This window comes from Dipteris shenzhenensis, chromosome 16, assembly GCF_047967505.1.
Source record: "Dipteris shenzhenensis isolate YYH24624 ecotype China chromosome 16, Dip_SZ_1.0, whole genome shotgun sequence".
Classification (NCBI taxonomy): Eukaryota; Viridiplantae; Streptophyta; class Polypodiopsida; order Gleicheniales; family Dipteridaceae; genus Dipteris; species Dipteris shenzhenensis.
Genome location: NC_141611.1, coordinates 44,950,726 through 44,968,661, shown reverse-complemented (window position 1 = coordinate 44,968,661; position 17,936 = coordinate 44,950,726). Strand labels below are relative to the sequence as shown.

The window sequence follows — 17,936 nt, the reverse complement described above, 5'->3', positions numbered from 1 at the left end:
TCTCTTAAGATGCAATGCAAACAAGTATGGCATGTAATTTAATCTCTTGTCCACCAAGAGTGATCGACACGCCAATTCTGCAGGTGCTTCATTCTTCAAAGCGATCCCATTCTTAAAGCCAAAATTTCTAGGCAGAACGATTGCAACAGAGAAATGAGGTGGCTCTGACACCAACGTTACATCTATATGACTCTTCACCCTACCACAAGCTCATGAGAGAACCAACTTTTCTACCTGAGAGTCTCCTCTTCCGCATTACCTTGTTTTTCTCTCCTTCCATCTTGAAGTTCTCTCTAAAACTCTCCCCTTAGCCTAACACTTGCCAAAGTGCCTATCTATTTTGGTGCCATGTGACTGACAAGGGACCCCTTCCTTTAAAGCCCCCTCTTGGGCTTCATTATGCACCTCCTCGATAATGCCTAGGCTTAGGGATAAACCTAGATCGAACTCCTCAAGGCCCCACCAAAGGCAAATGCTGTCAAGCCCTTTGGTTTTCTTGCCTCAACATAACCGAGCCTCATGCATCCACGATTATGGTTGATGTAACAAGCCCGCTTGCCATGCCATGCCATCCCCTCCCTCTCACTCAGCCCCTTCCTTGCTTCTCAGTCAACCCCTCTTTCCCAATTAGCACCCCCCCTTGGGACTCAAATGTGTTGTGATCTAGAGGGTGGGACGTCCCGTGTCGAAAATGCTTCTTGCTACAACATACAAGATTGAGGCGACAATACTATTCCAAAGGCTTGACCGCTAGAGACTCCTCTTTTGTAGGATCACAAGCCAAGGCCTTGTACATTGTGATGAGGGAAGCTCTCTACTCTACCACACGGAGCAACTGTGAAGACTTAAGAGGTTACCTCCTCCTTTCCTCCTTCTAAATTGAGTCCATGGCGTCCTTCCCTTCCTCCTTCCATCCTCCCAATACTTCATGTGCCCCTTTGCCTACTTCTTGCCTCCTCTTCCATCCCCTTCGCTGTCCTAATGGAATGCGACTTCATGCCCAACTCTGTTGAACTCGTCTTCTAGGGCAGAGTGCTTGCCTCGGGAGTGGCTATGAAGTGAAGTAACTAAGCAGTAAGTGCCTTTGTTAAGTTCGTTCGCTTACATTACGTACGTTTAGGCTTAGTTTAATGAAGCTCGAATGAATGTAAACATTGAAGTTGCAATCAAAACTTCTATTTTAGCATGTGAAATGTGTACTCAAACATGGTGGCTGGTTTTAGATCTCAAGGTACAAAGTTTAGAGCAAAGTTGGGCCGAATATGGTGAAACAAGGTGAAAATTTCACTAGGAGTACCAAAGTTTAAATCCACTCTTGGGGTTATCCTTCTATTAGATCAGTATAGCATTCATTTAAGGCCCTTCCACATAACAAGAGCTGATGAATGAAAGGCCCTTTTCCACATAACTAGAGCTGTACCAGTGCTTTGCACGGGCATTAAATACTCACCGTATCTCTCTTCTTGAACCTCCAATCTCTCTCTTTCCTCTCTCCAAATGTGGAATCTCTCCTTGAACCACCATCCTCTTGCCATGTCACGAGCTTCGGTAATAGAGAAGAGATAGAGATAGAGAAGAGAAGAGAAGAGAAGAGAAGAGAAGAGAACACATAGAGAGACGAGAGCTTAGAGAACCCAAAACTAAATAAAGCCTTGAGTCCCGAAAATATATGAGAATGTAAGATATAAAATGGGAAAAGCCTATCCTTAAGCTTTATATTCTAGTGTAATATCTACAAACCGATTTTGAGCTACTCCACGGGAAGAATCGGTGGATACGACCTTCTACACGTCTCCCTTTGTTGTGAGCTCAGCTGCCGCTTGGCAATGCTTTCTTGCAGGGGAGAAAGATGGCAGCACACAGCAGCTTTGTCCGAGAATGAAATTCGAGTTGGAACAGAGTGTCCATTCAGGAAGCGGAGGATTAAAGCCTTCACGAGATGCTTCGCATGAGCAGCGAGAGCAGGGAAAGCTCAGCTCCCCGCAGGAGCGGCTTGGGAATGCTTTTCTTGCAGGGGAGAAAGACGGCAGCACACACACAGCAGGTTTGTCCGAGAATGCGATTGGGAGTTGGGAGCAGAGTGTCGATGCAGGAAGCGCGGGATGAAAGATGATTAGGATGAGCAGGGATGGCAGGTACGCATTTTTGAGTCCTGTATGGACAGATTATGCGATAATCGTTGAGCTTTAGAGCAAAAGGAGTTGCCAGCGGAATTTCACAGATTGCAGATCACAGCGGCAGCCACAAAGATGAGATTTTCGAGATTGCAGAACATCTAGAGATTTGAGCAAGATGTTCTTGTGGATAAGATGGTGATTGACGTTAGCGTTGAGCTTTGAACGGAAAGAGTGGCGAGTCATCCAAATCAGTTGCAGCTAGAATGGGAAGTCCTGCTGCTGCGCTTCCCTCTCCCCAGTGCTCCTTCCTCCCTCCCCTTCCCCCTCCCGATCACTTCCCTTCTCGCCATTGCTTCTCTTCCCTTTCGTCTCATCCCATACACCCTCTCCTTTCTCTTTCCCTCATCTTGCAGCATTCAGATTCCTTGGCAATTGCCAGACGCCAGCAATTCTGGAACGATGTTGTGCCCGGAGCGCAAGCTTCGCAGCGTGAAGCACCCTTGAACTCGAATTTTAGAGCTAGCTCGGAGCAAGGCGAGGCGAGCGTCATTCGCAGGCCGCGACAAGGCAGGGCATCGAACGTTATCGACAATGAAGAGACTGGATTGTCTTCTGTATCTTCGGTGATTCGGGAAAATGACGAAGTAAGCACTGCAGATTCTAAGTCGATGACGACGACCGAAGAATTTGAAGAGGAAGAGCTGGTTGCAAGGTTTGCTAAACAAGTGGCATTGGACAGTACTTTCAAACCTGGGAATTCATCTAGGAAGGGAGCTAGATCGTATTCTTCAGATTGGAGGTGGAGGCCAGCTGCAAAGGAAACCGTTTTTGAAGGCGAAGAGGAGGCCAATTCAAGTTTTCCAAGCACAAGATCCTTGAAATACAAAGCAGCTCTGTCTGAAGCCAGTGTTCCCGCGGCTGGTTGCGAACGCCTTCCTATAAATTTGGACCTGGATTTATACACTGCAAAATGCTTGTTCCGTGAAGGAGAACACAGTGCAGCCGAAGCTATTCTAAGACGGGTAAGGCCATCTTTTCTTACCCTTTTACAAATGGTGCTTGGCCAATCATTCTCCAAGCAGCAACACGGGAGAATTGTTGGCAGCTACCTACCTATTACCTGTTATTATCGAGCATTTATACGTAGTGTTTCCAATATTCATAAATTTCGTAGAATAGCAGCGCATCTCGACATTTTGTCTTTTTCCGTGTGTGTTATGTTGCAGTCAGAGGAAAGATAAGGCACGTGTCTTCTATTTCCCAGGGAAATACAATTTACTTAGTAGTACTAAGAGCGAACAAACTACAGTGAAGCAAATTTGGCAGCCAGCTTTCTCTTGCATGATATAAACGAGTGTTTTATATATATGATAAATATCTTGTAAACGATACTGCTGCGTGTATTATGCTTAATGGCGTCATAGAAGGGAGTTAGAAGCTACAACGGCACCAGATGCATGACAGAGTCGCACAATCAGGTCTCAAAGTCCCAAATCACAGAGCTTCAGTCACAATCATGATCTGACAGAATTTCAAAATTCAAAATCATCCGAAAACACGGGTGAAACTGGAAGAGAGAGAGAGAGCAAAATCTTCCTTTCCCCCAAAGCAGACCTGCTATCCCAAAATCAATAGATTTTCCGAAACTAGATGAGTCATTGCTTTTTAGGCAGCCATCGTTTTATCCCAACACTGGAATATATATGTGCACAACAGAAGCTCATTACTCCCAAATGGAGCTGTTCTAGGCCTCAAAACTGCATCACAGTCTCTGACAAGGAAGCACGTGCCAGAAAACCTCTCCAAAATGGTTTTTAAACATATTTTAAGCCTCTAAACTATAGAATCATGGAAATACAAGCAACTAAAACTGTAGTCCAATGAGGGATCTAGAACACTCTCATATTTATATTTCCCATCCAAGGAGATACCAACGTTGCAAAAAAGCAAGCGGAAAGCTTTCTTCAAAACATCGGTTCAGTTCCAAAGATATGCAACCAAAGGCTTGTTCTAGAACAAACATTCACAGGAGATCAGCGAGAGGTTCTTGCACGAGATTAAGATGAGATCCTACCTCTGGTTGAGATTCAGATACTTTTGGGAGAGGTGATTCTCACACGTGGAGAACGAGATAAATTGAGATTACCAGAGGTACAGCATGTGGGTGGTTTTCAAGCTTCCCAATTGGAAGTGTACTCTTTGTTTGATTTTCTTTTCTAAAATCCATATTTTTGGGTTAAGGACTGTCCCTTGCTCTCCACTGTATGTCATAGTTGTTGATTCTATGCGATTCCTTGACTTCCTATCTTGGCACCTTACACCTACAAAAGATATTTCTACCATGATGTGTTTTTGACTTGGTCTCGTAGGCCTTTTGTAGATGTTATTAAATCTTCCCTTTTCTCTCTTACATTTTCTCCCTCTCTCCCTCTCTTCCCCCTTCCACCATTGTCTTCCCTTCCCTTTTTGCTCTTTGTTAGTCAAATGCCGTTCTGTAATTTCTTTGTGGCAATGGAGACCAAAGACCGCATCTAGGCAGTCTATTGTTTGAAGGTGAGAAAATTTTGACAGCATGTTTAAAACAGTCCCTATGCCGGGATTTGAAAATGGTGTTGGAAATCTTGGACATCTTTTCCATGCATGTGTATGAGCTTCATTGAAAAGTGTCCTTAAATAAGCTTTATTTTTATCTTATTTTCTTGTGCAGTGTATAAAGGATTGGCCTACTGATGGGAGGGCCTATGTGACGTTGGGAAGTCGCTTGATGAAGCAAGGGAAGTTTGTGGATGCAAGAGCTGTTTTTGAGGATGGATGCCAGGCTGCTCGAGGTGAAAATGCATTTATTTGGCAGGTCTGGCAACTTGAGCATCTAAATGAATGCCAGATTTCATTGTGAAAAGTCAGCATGAGTTTCATATTGATATAGTTTTCAATATTGTTGCTATTATCTTGCTGTGTATACGTTGGTAACTTTGTGGTCAAAGCACTGGAAAGTTTGGCATCAAGGACATGTAATGAGGAGATTTACAAAAGCAGTTGAACGAGAGATCTTTGGAAAACCTTGCTAATGAGAGTCCGTAAATTGCTCAAATTGGGAACATTCCTTACTGATCTAGTTTGAATGTTTGGAAGTTGCTTGTCTCTAAGAAGTGATGTATCGGGTTCGATATTTTGGAATTGCATGGATACATTTCATGCATCTCTTTTCATTTTTTGGTAACATTTAGACCAAGAGACATCAGCCTCTATCAGCTTTCACATATGGGTCAGATGCTGAACAGTATGAAGGCTTGCCATTAAAATTGGCTACTCTTATATTGTACAGAATAGGGACTGCAAGATGTGTTTTTTTGTGTGAATCTAGTTCCATCTTACATTCTGAAAATGAGGAAAGAAAAGTAGTGTGGTGGGGAGCATTGGAACTGTGAAAGCACTCATGAGCACCTTGAGCTGAAGGGTAGCCAGGATAAATGAGTCACCAATAAAATAAGAATGAATAAGATTTTGGCCCATACCAGACCTTCAATGAGCGATGATGTGGCATACCAAAATTATGTTGGAGATGGAAGCGAGAGAAGTGAGAGAATCGAGCTGAAGCAAGCTGGAATGAAATTGCAGCAACAACAATGAACTACAAAGCTAGGGTAGTCGTAGAGATGAAACCCTAGAATGAACCCTAACTAGGGTTAAAAGATGTGTGGTAACTAACTCACCCACAAACTCAACCTCTAAGTGTGGTTTGGAGTAAAAAACTTTAATAAAGGGAAAAAGTGCCCCTAGCCCCTTATTACATAACATCTTCAGTATCAGCTCTACAACTTGGATATGGATGAGGTAGATTCCGCACATGACCACTTGACAAAGATCAAGGTGGTGAGAGATCAATTAGCATCAGTTGGTCAGAAGGTATATTCTAACCAGTTGGCCTTGATGGTACTTCGGAGGCTGCCACGGACTTTCAAAAGCTTCGTTATGACTGTGACGGCAAGACAGAGGTCCAAACCTTTGACTTTAGAGGAGTTGGGTCCATTACTGCTCTAGGAAGAAGCTAGGGAGAAGCTCTACAACGACAACAATACTATTGTTTTTTATAGAGTAGAAACCATTGAGAGGTGTATAATTAAATTGGAAAGCAGGGTGTTGTTGAGCTGTATTAGTCTGTTCCTGGACAAAAAAGAAAGGAACATGGCTTATTATAGACACAGCTATTGGTTTGGATTTCCGTGATTGCTTTCTTGATGCTACATATCTCTTTTTTTAATATCCTCTATGCATGTTCCTAATCATAATTGATAAGTGCCTTAGTGTATCTGCTTGAAAAGGTCTTATGCCTTATCTGTCTTTCAGGCTTAATGACAAACTAAAAGAATTTTGAGTGATCTGCAGCCTACTGCAGGTTGAACTTGCCATTTTTTTTCTATGTGACTCGGATGCTTAGGTTTTCCTTGGGCCCAGGCAATAAATTGATTAGGAATTTTTTGCATAGCACTTTTTACTTTTCTTTTCAAGCGATGACATTTTCTGGCAGTTATGAAGGTCTTCCCAAAGCAAGCCAGCTTTTTTTTGGGGGGTGGATAACCTTGTGATTTTTTTTGCTACTTTATTTCAGGTCCTTGGTTAGTTCTTGAGTTTGATCTTTGCTGCTAAATTGGCTTGCTACACAGGCTTGGGCTATTCTAGAGGAAAAATTAGGTCATATTTCCCAAGCACGGAAACTTTTTGATGCAGCAACTGCAGCCGACTTGAGGCATGCTGCAGCGTGGCATGGATGGGCTGTTTTGGAGCTTCGGCAAGGCAGTGTTAGAAAAGCACGGGATCTGCTGAGCAAAGGGCTCAAATATTGTGGTGGAAATGAGTATCTCTTTCAAACTTCAGCTTTAATCGAGTACAAAGCAGGAAAGATCCCTGAAGCAAGAGCCTTTTTTAAACAAGCAACAAAATACAATCCAAAGAGTTGTGCTAGCTGGCTGGTGTGTATGACTATCCATTATGCCATTGTGATTTCTGCATGTCAATGCGCCATCCTGCTTTCCTACTGTATGCACAGGATGCACAGCGCAAATATTTAGACAATTAAAACTGTTTCTCATGTTGTGTTGCCAATCTTTGTAAAGTACAGGCTTGGGCCCTTTTGGAAGCAGAACAAGACAATAATCCTACGGCTCGCTATCTTTTTCAGGTGGTTGACATATCTTGCTTGAATCTAAATGGGGTTGTTAGAGCAGTTTTTCATGCATTACCATCACTGATGAAAACAAGTGGTCAGATGATATGATATCCATGTGCAGTTATCTGAATGAGTGGTATTTTTCATGTGCTTGAGCACTTTATGCTATGTAATTTTTCTAGAGAAGTATGTCCATATTTCTATAGACATATGTATACATAGGAGGGCTTAGGGAAATGGAGGCTGCTTCTGTTAACTGTCCTGCAAATTTGTCAGAGCTTCTCTGTGATGTTGCATCAATGCTTAAAAGTGCACACAGGATCAGCTGATTATGGTTTGTTCTGTTTTAGCTGCAGTGGTAATCTGATCAATGTGAGGATATTCTTAAAAAAATATAAATAGTTATGAATAGCATTTCAAGCAAGGTTTCGCACTTTATCAGATGGTTGGCCAGGAGGATTGGTATAAGACGAGCATTGTACCTGTTTCATACTTGTTGATATAATCAGTGTTCCTTTCAAGAAGTATGAAGCTGAGTGTGGTCAATGAGAGTTTGTCTCATCAGGGTATTCCTATGAATACCTCCTGTAGTGTTGGCCAAATCCACAGCGGTCTGGGCCTCTGATTAAATGTTAAATGTCTGATTTTGAGATGGCTCTCTGATCTTTAAGTCTCTCACCCAACAAGATTTCTTACCATGTGCAGTGAAGTAGTGCACATTACGTCAAACAACTCATTACATTCTTTGTCACCTTAGCTTATTAAGCAAGTACATGCTGACGGCGACACAATATTGCCTGGAAAGGGGCTATTTGTCTCTCGGACAAGAACATTGGCCAAAATACTACTTCAGAGTTCAAATGAGTCTTTTAAAGTTGATCTTAGATAGGGAGGGAGCCATTTGAACCTGCTCACATGTGTGGAATGATTAGGCACTCAGTCATCTGTAGAGCGCAGCCCAAAGTGTTCTACCACTTCCTGTGGTGTCACCACAATTTTCTCTTTATCACCAACAGCGGTATGTCTGTCAAGCAGTCCTCAAATCGTCTAACCCTGCAGCACGAACAAACTAGGAAAAGGCAAGCAGCATTAACAGACATGTACTGATATTTATGTTGTGTTTTTGGCACAAACCAAGATTGTGTGGCAAATAAAGAGTTGTAACTAAACTGACTCAAGCCAGTAAGGAAAGGTTATGGATAGTCTTACTTTGGGACACGAATAAACCAAGTACTACCTTCAAAAAGAAAACAAGACATACTATATATGTAGAACATCTAGTAAGTGGAAATAGACCAAGTACTACCTTTAAGTTTTTCAATCTCAATCCAAGGATTACGGAATTCTCTGTAGTTGATTTAGTCAGGTCGTTTGATGGAAATAACTCCTGCTAAGACCAGGACGCAAACTCCGATTGCTTTTCTTTTTCCTGATCCTACAGACGTATCTTCTCACTCCCTTTATTCTTAGATGTTTTTTTTTGGGATGCAGCCACCACCACAATCCACATTCCATAAAAGAAACAATTTACATATTGGCAAGCTCGAAAGTTCTAACCTGTAAGGATTCTTTTTGGGGTGATGGAGCTGCTTGGTGAGCTCCCCCCCTCCGCCCGCGGTGGCATGTAGGCCGCCCGCTGCTGCTCTTGGTTGCTCCGCCCGCTGCCCCCTCCTCGCTGCCCTCCCTCCTTGCCTCGCCGCCCTTCCTCCTTGCCTCCACTCCGCCCCGCCTCCACCTCTTGTCCTACCTTCTTCCGCTCCGCCCCGCTCTGTCTCCTCCTTGCTTCCCTGCTCCGCCTCCGCCCCCCGCCTTGCCTTCTCCCACTCCGCCCCTAACAGTTCCTCCGCCCCCGCTCTTCCCCACCTTCTCCCGCTTCCTTGCCTCCGGCCTCCTCCCATCCACCTCGCACCCCCCCCCGCAAGTGCGCCCCCCCACCATTCCACCTCCCGCCTCCTTCTTCTTCTCCGCTTCTCCCGCCCTCCTTCCTCTTCGTCACTCCTTCCTCCTCTTGCTCCCTTCTTCCTCTCCTTCCTCTCTACTTTCCCTACCGCCCTCTCCACCTCTCTTCTCCGCCTCGCCTCGCCTTGCCTCGACGTCCTTCTTCCTTTTCCTTTTTTCATTTGTCTCCCTGCAGCGGGAGCATTCATGTTTGTCACGGTGAAAGAAAATCTTGGTGGTGACCTTTGGTCTAGCCAGAGGGGCTCTATGGAAGCACCCTCGACTCCCACAACCGTTAAGGTTCTTCTTTCCCCAGCTGACAAGCAACAGGTATAGCAGGCAGTTCAGTCCCTCTAGGACAAGGCGCTTGTGGGCAGAATTGTGGGCCTCATGCCTACACGGAGACAGGTGCGAGAGTGGATCCAGGCGAGCTTGGCATTAGAGGGAGTCCAGGAGGTCACCATCTATGGAAGAGGTGTTTTCGTCATCCAGTTGAGCTCCCTCGACACTGCCTCGACACTTGTGGAGCTGAGTCCCATCCTCCTTGGCCCGCATCTTGTTTACCTCTTTCCTTGGTATCATGGGTTCATAGTGGAGGGCATGGATGCGACACACCATGTTCCACGTTTTCCGATTACACTCCGCTTTCCAGGGCTCCCTAAGGAGTATTGAGCCATCCTCCCCTCTATTGGTCGGGCATTTGGCACAGTGTTGGAGTCCTTGTCAGACTTGGCCACCTCAGTTCTAGCAGATGATGGAGTCCCCAGGATCAGATTGGTGGTTGAAAGCCCAGAGTCTTTCTCGGAGTTGGTCTTCGGTGCAGACAGATGGGTCACCTCGCCAGAGATTGCCCCCGTGTGACCCCCCCCTCCCCCGCAGTGTCGAGAGTCAGCAAGCCTGAGTTCAGCGCCCTCTCAGGCAGGAGCAGCAGGAGTCTCAGATCCCATGGGTTACCCCCTCAGAAGGGGACTGGACCCAGGTTAAAAAGAAAAAGAAACCAAGCAAGCAGGCCCGCAAGCGTTGTAGGCAGAGGGCCAATCGTAGAGAGAGGAACAGGGTTGACCGAGAGGCCTCAAAGGAGGAACATTAGGAGCCACCTCCCCCAGCGACAAGGGCCACTATCCATCCAGACGATCTTCTAGCTTTGGAGGTCTAGCCTCCGTATCCACCCTTGCAGCAGCAGCGAGCCCCAAGAGCTTCAGATGCGGCGATGGAGGAAGCCGCAGACGCTAGCCCGATCGTGGCCGTGGAGGAGTGGATCCAGAGCCCCGACGAGCTTGATCAGTGGGTGGGGCTTGAGGTCGTCCTTATCCCTCCTCCTCCCCCTCCAGACCCCTCCCCCTCTTCCTTTCCACCTCCCCTTCCCCTGTCCTTACTCTTACCACCCGCCCCCCTCCCTCTGTCCCCCGCTTCCCTATCCCTTCCTCTCCCGCCCCCCCCCCTCTCCACCTCAGCAGCAGGTTCTTCTGCCTTGACACCCTTGCTAGCAGGCAAGGGAAAGATGACGCCCCTTGCTGCTTCCTCATCGCAGCAGCATGTCCGTTGTTCCTTCATGATGAAGTAGGCATGGAAGATCGGTATTGAGCCGGTATCAACCCTAGTACGACGCCGCACAGAGACCGACTACTTGCCCTCCAAACCTGGTAAAGTCACTCAAGGCAATCTTTTTGGGACAGGCACCTACTCATAGGAGAGCCTTATTCCTGACACCCCCATCCTCATGAGCTAGACCATAGTGAGTTGGAATGTACACGGGCTGCACGACCGTGTTCGTAGCCAACCGCTGTACCTGATACTCCGGCAGGAGTTACAGCGGGCAGTGGTAGGGCAGGCAGTGGACATCCTTATGATTCAGGAGTACATGTTTTCAGTGCAGACATGAGACGATGTCATCACCTTCTCCCAGGGAGAGGTCCAGAGGAGTGGTCCCCCGCAGTAGGACGGACCGGAGGGGTTTGCATCTCAGTCTCACAGACTTTGGCTCCAGAGGTCTACAATCAGGGCGAGCTCATTCCAGGACGGGCAGTTTGGATGGGAGTTCGGACGGGAGAGTTTGGATGGGAATTTGGATGGGAGAGTCCACGATTGGGATCCTGAACGTGTATGCCCCAGCGTGTAGACAGCACTGCCCGGCCTTTTGGAGGAGGCTGTCAGAGTGTCTTCTGGATGTTGACTCTTGGATTGTTGGAGGTGACTTCAACAACGTGGAGTTTGGGGAAGACAAGCAGGGCGGCGTCTCGTTCTTTGAGATGCCAGCAGTAGAGCGTAGCATCTGGGAGCAGTTCATTTTCATGATCAATTGCAGAGACCCGTGGAGAGAGCCAGATGTCAGCAGGACACCTGGCAGCCTTCTCTTCTCCTTTGGACAGAAGAGACACGATGGATTGCTAGAGAGACTAGACCGTTTCTATGTTTGGGACTGGGCACAACACAGAGGCGGATCTACCGGGATTCTGGTAGACCACTCTCCAGTGGTACTTCACTTGGATCAGCCCCGACGAGGTCTCCCCCAAACGGGTCCGCATTCTAGAGGACCTCTTGCAGGATGAGGAGATCCAGCAGGTCATGGCAGGGATTTGGGAGCAGTTAGAGATGACACCGCGCGAGGGTTGGGTGGCGTGGGTCTACGATTCAGAGGAGCTGCAGGCTCACACCCTTAGGCGGACGAGGACCCTTTAGGCGCATGAGCGGGCTTTGAGGAGAGTCCTCGCCTTCATCGAGAGGCTCAAGGAGCAGGACCCAGGTTCTCAGTGGCTTAGTGACAAATTCGAGAGCGCTCGTCCTGAGCTTCAGGACACGGAGTTGCGGTGGGCTGAGTTCTCCTATCACTCCTCCCGGGCTTGGTGGGTGTAGCAGGGGGACTGGATAACAAAGTAGGTCTTTTAGACCACTGGGCCTCGATCGGCAGTCACACAGCTGCAACTTCTCTGGGACTCGCAGGGCAACATGCACACTGACCCACAGGATATTTTGGACATGACCACCGGTTTTTACAGCCAGCTCTTTCAGATGGAGAGGATGACCCCAGCTGGTCTTGTGGCCCGAGAGTTAGTTTGGGATCACGTTACGACAAAGGTCTCGCAGGATTTATGTAGCAGACTTGAGGAGCCTTTCATAGATGAGGAGCTCTGGGAAGCCCTCAAGGTTCTCCCGACCCAGAAGTGCCCGGGTGAGGATGGCTTGACTCCAGCCTTCTTTCGAAACTTCTGGGAGATTATCTCCACCCCTTTCTGTTTAGCTTGCCAGGAGATTTTCGACACATGCTTTCTCCCTCAGTCCTTGAGCAGGGGGTGGATTTGTTTGATCCCGAAAGGGGGAGATGGGTCAGACATCCGACAATGGAGGCCGATCACTCTGCTTGATAATGCATACAAGATCCTCGCCAAGGTCTTGAGTTTGCGGTTATGGCCCCATCTTACCGACATCATCCACGACACACAGATTGGGTTCGTCCAAGAGCGCAGCATCCTGAACAACATCTTCACGTTCTAGGAGGCAGTGGATTGGTCCAGGGAGGAGTCACAGCCATTGGTTGTCCTTCTCTTGGACTTTGAGAAGGCTTAGGACAGGGTGGAGTGGTCCTTCTTGGAGGGCACTATGATGAGATTGGGTTTCTTAGACAGATGGGTCAGAGGAGTTTCAACGCTATATGCAGGGAGCTCTAGTCAGATGCTTATCGGAGGACACACGGGCGAGGCCTTTCCTCTCTCTCGCTCGGTCTGTCAGGGCTGCCCACTCGCTCCCTTCCCCTTCTTATTTGTGGCGGAGGCTTTGGGCTACTACTTGAGATCACAGGTGGCGGGTCTCATAGCTCCCATTTAGATAGGAGGAGGAGCTACTTGACTTGGAGTTTGCAGATGACATGGCATTGTATGTTGAGGGCACTACAGCGAGTCTGGAGAGAGTCAGGGGCGCCCTGGCTATTTACTGTGAGGCCTCGGGGGCACGGATCAATTGAACAAAATCTATAGGTTTCTTCACAGGCTTTGAGGAGACACAGGAGATCCGTGAGTGGGGGAGTGACTTTGGCTTAGATGGATACCGCGGGGCCAGACAGCGAGATACCTCGGATGCTAGGTGGGTATTGACATTACAGCAAAGCAGCAGATTGCCTCGGTCCTTGAGAGTATCCGGCGCAAGCTTCTCTATTGGAGCTCGGCCAAACTCTCCCTAGCAAGTCGTGCCTTAGTGGCAAACCACGTCCTTCTTGCCACGGCATGGTATATCGCCTCCTGGTGCTGCTTTCACAGAGGATGCATTGGGCAGCCCCGATGGTTGGTACGGAACTTCCTTTGGGTAGATTTAGATGGCATGAGGAACACTAGGACCCGAGTAGCTTGGCAGACGGTGATCATGCCGCCGGCATTGGGAGGCTTGGGTATCATCAATCCGAAGATGCAAAGCAGAGCCCTTCTGGGCAAGTTGGTGGTTCGTGGCCTCACCCCAGGTGCAGAGCCTTGGAATCTCCTCTTACAGTGAGGGCTTCTAAGGAACACCCCACGCACTGGGGGACATTGGCAGCCATTCACATAGATGGATCGTCTCAGAGGTCCCTATTACGGGGAAGGGCTCCCCCCTGATGAGGAGCCTTCACAGGGTCTGGCAGAGAATGGCAAGGGGTCTCATCCGCGCTCCGCCCAGATGCAGAGATGAGTTTGAGTGCCAGCCCCTTATGTGGCACCCAGAGATCAGAGATCATGAGGGATGTATGCTCGGACAACGGACTCACATTGGTTGGGCACAGTGGGACAGTGGTCCATTAGGGTCCTTTGGCTGTTGGAGCAGATTACCTATGGAGGCAGAGGCGAGGCTTGACGCCCTAGCGCGTCTGCAAGGGGTAGGGCAGCGGATGGGTGAGATTGACTTAGCCATTCCTAAGTTCTTGTGGGAAGGACTTCACGTTTAAAGAGTCAGCAGATGGTTGGAGCAGTTTTCCCGTACTGGTGTTCCCTTGAGGATGTTGATGCAGGGAGGTAGCACGCACCCCGGCTTCTTCCGTGTAGGACCTGGAGACCTACTTCAGCCACTTACTGAGAGAGACCCCGAGATGGATGGGAGTCTTGATGGGATTCACTGGCAGATGATCAGAGTGGTGGGACGTTTGGGGAAGGAGTGGCACATTGACCCTCCCAGTATCTCAGAGCAGGAGGACGCCTCTAGATGGCCCCTTTGGCTATGGGAGGGTAGACCCCTAAGGGAGGTCCAGTGGGATCTAGGAGAGTGATTCTGGCCCTCCAGGGGTAGCCTAGGCGCCCTTCTTTTCTTACACCACACGGATTGGTAGGAGGCTTCAGATGGACTCGTCGAGGTGGACCTCCTCGAGGGAGAGGCATTGGGTGACTCAGAGAGTGCCTTGGGATGTTCGCTCTAGGTTTTGGACGCGGTTGTGGTCTAGCTTGCGGCCGAGGAAGATTTCATACTTCTTCTGGCTGGCCGCCCACGAAGGCTTGCCCATCGGTGGACCGTGGTTGGAGCAAATGCGAGTGGAGGGGCAGTGCCATTGTTGCTCCGATGGTGTCCTGGAGACTATCTCGCACGGCCTGTGGAGCTGTCATAGCACAGCGAGGATTTGGATGGGAGCCCTCAGGATCATGACACGTATGCAGAGTCTTCATAGAGACTACACCTCGGGGTTGGTCGCTTGGTTGACAGAGGGAGGACACGCGTTTCAGATTGATGAGATCTCCCTAGCCTATCGGATATAGGGTCAAAGCATATAGAGGATTGCACTCACGAGGTAGTCCCTCATGACAGCCTAGCTCCTCCTCCGAGGGAGGACAGTGTTTGGGAGGTGGTAGCCAGCATCACGGCTTGGAACATTTGGGTGGCTCGCTGCAGTCTTGTGACGGGTGAGCACCCGGTTCCACCCTCGGCTACACTAGTTGCCATCTGGCAGGATATCATATACACTCTACGGTCCACCTGGGAGCATGGGACTCTAGGCTCCAGGGTGACTATCGAGAGGTGTGCTCGTTTCTGCAAGGCTTGGCCTGCAGGAGTTTTCTACATCTTCACCTTGCGAGGGATTCGTTAGCTGTATAGTCCCCCCACCTGGCCGTTAGCTCCAGTTCTAGAGATCCCCTAGGCAGTGATCTGGGTTTCTCTAGAACAGGCCGGTTTCTTTCTTTCAGCCTTTTCCGGTTTTTCCATACTCAGCACCTTCGGGGCTGCTGTCTTGTATGAAATCTTTCAAGCATTAATAGAAGGTTCTTTTTTTTGAAAAAATAAGAAAAAAGTTCTAACTTGTTAATATCCCTACCGAAAAGTAGACGATCCCATCATAAACTTTGGTCTAAAGAACTTTATGCTGCGGCTGAACTCTTAAGACTTTTAAGTACTCACAAGATCAGATACAACAGCTCTAATTTCACTCTAATTCTATGAAAGCATTGCACACACGCAATTCTGCTGCTAGAGAATTCTGATCTGACAAAAACAGATGCATTATCATGAAATGAACAAAGGTTATAATACAATATGGTAATGTAAAAGCTCGTAAGAACTGTAAACACTTTTTCCTAAAAGGTGGAAGTGGGAGCCACAAAGTGAGAAGTCTAATATAGAATAGTGGTGCTCGAGTAGAGTTTGGAAATCTATAATCATGAATGATCAAGTCTGGATGTAGAAATCTAGGGTAAGTTTGGAAATCTATAATCATGAACGATCAAGTCTAGATGTAGTAATCTAGTGTAAGTTTGGAAAGATAGTCATGCATTGCATTGTGAAAATGGATGTCTTTCTTGTGCAGATGAGTATCTGAACGTTCCCAGCCTTTCATATGTATGTCTTATTTTTTATCTTTCATATGTATTCTTCAGACTACGTATCTCCTTGAAATGCTAGAGACTATGTGAAACTTCTTCAAGTTGTTAAAATCCAGAATGTGCGAACTGCAGGAAGGAGTACGGGCAAGCCCAAAGAATCGTTATGCATGGCAAGCTTGGGCTTTGTTTGAAGCCAATCAAGGAAACAGAGAACTAGCAAGGAGGCTTTTCAAGCAAGGCCAGGAATTTAACCCACGAGATGCTGTACTTTTGCAAGCATATGCTCTTTTTGAATATGGGTCCTCAAATCCTGATGTTGCTCATGACCTTTTTGATCAAGCGGCCGCTGCAGATCCGAAGCACCAACCTGTGTGGATAGTAAGTGCATACTTCTTCCATAATCTCACCTCTCATAGCCCTTCTCTCTTTTGGATTATGTGAATGCATGCCAATTGAATTTGACCTATGGATTCCTTTGCAGGCTCGGGGCTGGATGGAATGGAAAGAAGGAAATCTCGACATTGCTCGACGATATTATAGAAAATCTCTTTCTATAGATTCTGGAAGTATGGATGCAGCTCGCACATTTCATGTATGTATGGCAACAATTGATTTCTGATTGTTAATTGCTCCATGAATGTTAATGTGACCACAGGCTATGTGCTGCAATTTCAAGCTTGAATGGTTGCCATGGCTAGCAGGTTTTTCTGTGCTTAACTACAGTCATCAATGTGTGATGTCTCTTAAGAGGCAGAGAGCAGATAAAGAATTCATGTATTAATTTGTGTGTCAACGGCTGGAAACATGATGGGATTCCATTGTCAAGAAAAATTGCTTTGTATGTGCAGTATTGCCTAAGGACTGGGCAGTGGCTATTCTGTTTGCAAACTATTAGAGAATCAATGCTCCACCCTCTGGCCAACCACATAGATCTAAATGTCAATATGACCATGCATTGGTGGATCCTGCAAAGGCCCAACATATGAATTATTGTTACTTACTGAATTGGCATCCACATGGCAGCTGCCTGTCTTTTTAAGAGCCTTGAATTAAACCAATGGCAGCTGCCTGGCAACATGATAGATTGGCTGATCTCTCTCTCTCTCTCTCTCTCTCTCACACACACACACACACACACACACACACACACACACACACACACTTTTTTTTAGTGAAAAGACACACACACACGCACGCATGCACGCACGCACGCACGCATTCATGCATGCATGCGCACTCACACAATTATTTAACCAGCCAGGGTTTTCAGAGTAGTCTAAATGAAAGAAACCTCTATTCAAGAGAGACAAAGGGGATTTGATCATAATCATCCTTATGTGGATGATATGGTGCTCAAAGGTACCACCAATGAGGACAGAATTGCAGAATTCAAGACTGAGCTTGAAGCCTTATGAAATGCCAGATTTGGGATTGTTGCATGATTAGTTGGAAATTCGTTTATGCAGTCAGAAGAGTATATTGTCATGAAACACTCCAAGTATATACAAGGGCTGTTACACAGGGAATGCAGAATCATAAGCCAATTCAACTCCGGCTGAAGCTTCACATAAGTTGTCAATGTACAATAGCTGTTAATGGTTTGATGGCACTCTATATAGCTAGGCTATTGGCTACCTCATTTATGTATCAATACATGTCCTGACATTCAGTTTGGATTGTCATTGGTGAGTAGATATGCACAGCCCTAAGGTCAGTCAATGTTATGCAGTTAAGCACATTGGATACTTGCCAGGCACTCTGCATCTTGGATTTTTCTATCCCAGGGGGATGATATGTAGTTTCATGCATTTAGCGATTCAGATTGGGCTGGTGAATATGACAGTAAGTAGTCCACAAGGGAAAGCTGTTTCTTTCTTGGCAGCTCATGGCTGAGCAAGAAGCAACCCATTGTGGCCACCTCCTCATGTGAAGCTGAGTATAGGGAAGCCT

The 17,936-nt window shown here is 47.2% G+C and overlaps 1 protein-coding gene across 1 annotated transcript in view; it reads left to right on the top strand.

Annotated features, from left to right (window-relative positions):
• The first annotated feature begins 1,598 nt into the window (after positions 1-1,598).
• HCF107 (high chlorophyll fluorescent 107) overlaps positions 1,599-17,936 on the top strand; it is a 34,710-nt gene continuing 18,372 nt past the window's right edge. Inside the window, exons 1-6 of the mRNA XM_087387290.1 lie at positions 1,599-3,139; positions 4,825-4,968; positions 6,782-7,087; positions 7,237-7,296; positions 16,119-16,364; positions 16,468-16,578. Of these exons, the coding sequence (XP_087243416.1) occupies positions 2,381-3,139; positions 4,825-4,968; positions 6,782-7,087; positions 7,237-7,296; positions 16,119-16,364; positions 16,468-16,578 (1,626 nt within the window). The 5' untranslated portion in view covers positions 1,599-2,380. The remainder of the gene's footprint in view (positions 3,140-4,824; positions 4,969-6,781; positions 7,088-7,236; positions 7,297-16,118; positions 16,365-16,467; positions 16,579-17,936) is intronic.